Genomic DNA, 3,645 nt, shown 5'->3' on the forward strand with positions numbered 1-3,645 from the left:
TGACTTTTCTTGGGGTGGGTATAGGCCTGACTATCTTGGGCATGTTTGATGTCAATAGGACTTATCTCTAACTAACTGCACATGGAAATGTATCTCAGTGTACACATTTTCTCAGATTTCAGACTGGTTTCCCATAATGTTGCAAAAGACTGGGAAAGTCAAACAGATGCCAATTTTTTCCATTATGCACAGAAAGAGAGAAAGGATGAGAAGGAAAGGGAATGAGTGGAAGAGAAAGGTATGAACTGTGTATGAATTAGGATAATTAATTCAACTTATGATACAATTTATCTGTTTAGGACACTGGCATCAGAGATACTGAAATAAAGAACCAGTCTGTTACTATGGAGTTTATACTACTCGGTCTAACTACCTCTACAGAATTACAGAGACTTCTCTTTGGGGTATTTGCATTCATCTATGCTACTGCTTTAGCTAGTAACTTCCTCCTCATCTTTATCATATGTACTTGCAGAAAACTCCACACTCCCATGTACTTCCTCCTCATCAATTTGTCCTTAGTGAATGTGTTGTCCATCTCAGTTACAATTCCAAAATTGCTCCAGACTCTTTGGACCCACAGAAAGACCATCTCTTTTTATGGCTGCATTACACAGGTGTATCTATTCATATGGTGTTTGGGAACAGAGCTTTTTATGCTCTCGTTTATGGCTTTTGACCGTTATGCTGCTATTTGCCATCCTTTGCAGTACACAGTCATCATGAGGAAGGAAGTGTGTGTTGGCATAGCCAGTGGGGTGTGGGTTGCTGGGTTGGTCAATTCTGCTGTTCTTGCTGGACTGATTTCACGGCTTTCCTTCTGCAACTCAAACATAATCAATCATTTTTTTTGTGATATACCCCCACTATTAGATCTCTCATGCTCTGACACCAGTTTAAATGAGTCTATGACATTTGTCTCAGATCTGTTCTTTGGAATTGGTAGTTGTGCGCTGACTCTAATGTCTTATTTGTTTATCCTGAGAGCTATTTTCAGAATCCATTCCACTGAAGGAAAAAAGAAAGCTTTCTCCACATGTTCCTCTCATCTCATTGTAGTCAGTTTTTTCTTCTCTTCGGTGATTTACACATATACAGGTAAAAGGGCCAGCTCAGACTACTCTCTAGACAAATTTGTTTCTCTCCTGTATTCAATAGTAACCCCAGTTTTTAATCCACTCATATATTCTCTGAGAAACAAAGAAGTAAAAGAGGCACTCAGGACAATTACTGGAAAAGGCAGGCTGCTACAGAGACCTCGATCTGCAAAAATCTTCTATAACAACACTGCTGCTACTGTTTTTAGGGGGAGGAGTTGAACAGGGGAAAGTTGTTATTGTTATTATTTTTTATTTCCATCCCGCCTTTTGTCCTAAAGGCCCTCATGGCGTCTTACAAAAAATCACAAATATAAAGATACATCAATACATCAAAATACATCAAAATCATAAATAAAAACAATACAATTTACAATAAGCAATCCATAAATAAATAAATGTGGGTGAGAAGAAGGATGGGCACAGGAGAAGTCCAAAGGAATGGATCTTGAGGGGAAAGACCTGGAAGAGAGGTCCTTTCTCCATGATGACTGAGATGATGGATTAGTGACACCATGCTACTCAGAGTGGATTTTAGTCCAGCCACCACCGACTGCCCCAACCCAGATCATCAAATGGCACCAGTCTCTTTGCTCTGGGCTCACTCCTCGGAAGCTGTGGCAGCAGCTGCGGCGGTTTCCCCTCCAGCTCCTGCACTTCTCTAGTGGGCATAGGGCTGTAGCCTTGCTTTTCTCTTTGCTCCACATTTCAATGTTGTATTTATTATGAATTCTGGATTTCCCTTCTGTCCACCCAGATGACCTGGTTCATGTTAACAGTTTGCTTCTCAGAATATTGTGGCTTCCTTCTTTGAGGGAGTATTAAGGCATCATGCTTACCTGTTTAAGTGCTAAATAGCAGCAGATGCTGGGATTCTAACAAACCTAATAGAAAGGCTCCTTTCATTTATGGAGGAACTGGGATCCAGTGAAGGCTCCTACAGTGAACTGGAGTGGGGTGACATTTTTTTCACCACTCCCCCTACACTTCCTCTCATGCTACTTTGGAGGATCCCAAAATCTCTGGAACAGATTTTCTAAAGACCAAAGGGGCTGCAGGCAAATATCTGTTGGAAGTTGGCAGAAGTAAACTCTTGGATTGTTCATGTGCACCAAAATATGTTCCATATTTTCCTCATGTAGAAAATGCAACATTGATACATGTCAGGGGCCACCAATGTAGCAGAAGCGGACACACATGCACCTGGAGAGGCCTACCTTAACATTCAAAGAGTCTCCTCCTGCTGCTGAACTTAGGCTTCAAAGAACATTCTATCATAGCCAATAAAACAGATTGCAGAGTGTGCTTGATTGCAGTGCGTGTGTGATGCACATGACAGTTTCTCCAGTTTGCAAATGTGTCCATGGACCCCAAAAGATTGGCATCTCCTGCTACATGCTGAGGGAAGGCAGTTCCACACCATACATTTAAAACACATGATGTCCCTCAAAAACTCATGGGAACTGTAGTTTGGTAGGTGCTGGGAATCAGCTGTGTGAAGGGAAAATCAGTTCCTAAGCTTCTTTGGGGGGAGCCATGTGCTTTAAATGGGTGTTGGATGCACTTTAAATGCATGGTGTGGATCAGAGTGGGGGGAGGGAAAGGATGGAGTCAGACATTGAAGGAGGGAGATAGATGAATCAACTAAATACAAATCTTGAAAATCTGTCCAGCAGCATACTAATTATCTGTGTAGTTCCCTAGATTTAGCACACTGAAATGAACCAGTCAAACATATTTCTGTTGATCTGAATTCTAGACTTCTTCCATATTCATATATGCTACAGCAGGGAACGTCCTCATCTTTGCCATATGTACTTCCAGAAAACTCCCATGTACTTCCTGCTTATCAAGTTGTCCTTGGAGAATGTATTCGCCATCTCAGTTACAACTCCGAAGTTGCTCCAGACTTTTTGAACCCACAGAAATACCATCTCATTTTATGGACGCATCACTCAAGTGTATTTGTTCATATGGCTATTGGCAACAGAACATCTACTACTCACATGTATGGCTTTTGACCACAATGTTGCTATCTGTCATCCTTAGGAAGCCATTGACCAAAATATTGTAAACTGCTTAGAGGATTTGACAATGAATCACTAAAAATGAAAAATAAAAATGAATGCTTTGGATTCCACACAGCATAGAGTATGACAATTTAATGACAATTTACAAATTTATGATCATTATTCATAAATTAAAATGATGCCAAGTTTGTGGTATTGTTGAAATAAAAGCCTGACCACATTATGGTTGCATCATCTCACAATTACAATACTTTTCTTTTGAGAGCATAGTACTTTCTTTTGGGGTGCTTCCCTGTGCTCTGCCTTGACATTTGTTGCTAGTTAATTTGCTTTAAAAAGTTAAGATGAGACTTTAGAGCTAGAACTGTGACTTCAATGAGAGGATTAATTACACCTTATTTCTGAAAGTGGAATGTAAAGAAGTGACAAATGTGCTATGCCTTTGTGGCATAACGTGTAAGGTGATGATTATTCTTTCCATTGCTGAAGCCAATATGTGTACTCAGACCCCTGACCAA

At 40.4% G+C, this 3,645-nt stretch overlaps 1 protein-coding gene across 1 annotated transcript; it reads left to right on the plus strand.

Annotated features, from left to right (window-relative positions):
• Positions 1-205: 205 nt before the first annotated feature.
• On the plus strand, positions 206-1,319 carry LOC133367917 (olfactory receptor 13G1-like). Its single transcript, XM_061592004.1, has 2 exons — positions 206-238; positions 300-1,319. Exons 1-2 carry the CDS (start codon positions 206-208, stop codon positions 1,317-1,319), a joined length of 1,053 nt encoding a protein of 350 aa, XP_061447988.1.
• The last annotated feature ends 2,326 nt before the right edge of the window (positions 1,320-3,645 follow it).

The sequence above is a fragment of the Rhineura floridana genome, chromosome 11 (genome assembly GCF_030035675.1).
Source record: "Rhineura floridana isolate rRhiFlo1 chromosome 11, rRhiFlo1.hap2, whole genome shotgun sequence".
NCBI classification, from domain to species: domain Eukaryota; kingdom Metazoa; phylum Chordata; class Lepidosauria; order Squamata; family Rhineuridae; genus Rhineura; species Rhineura floridana.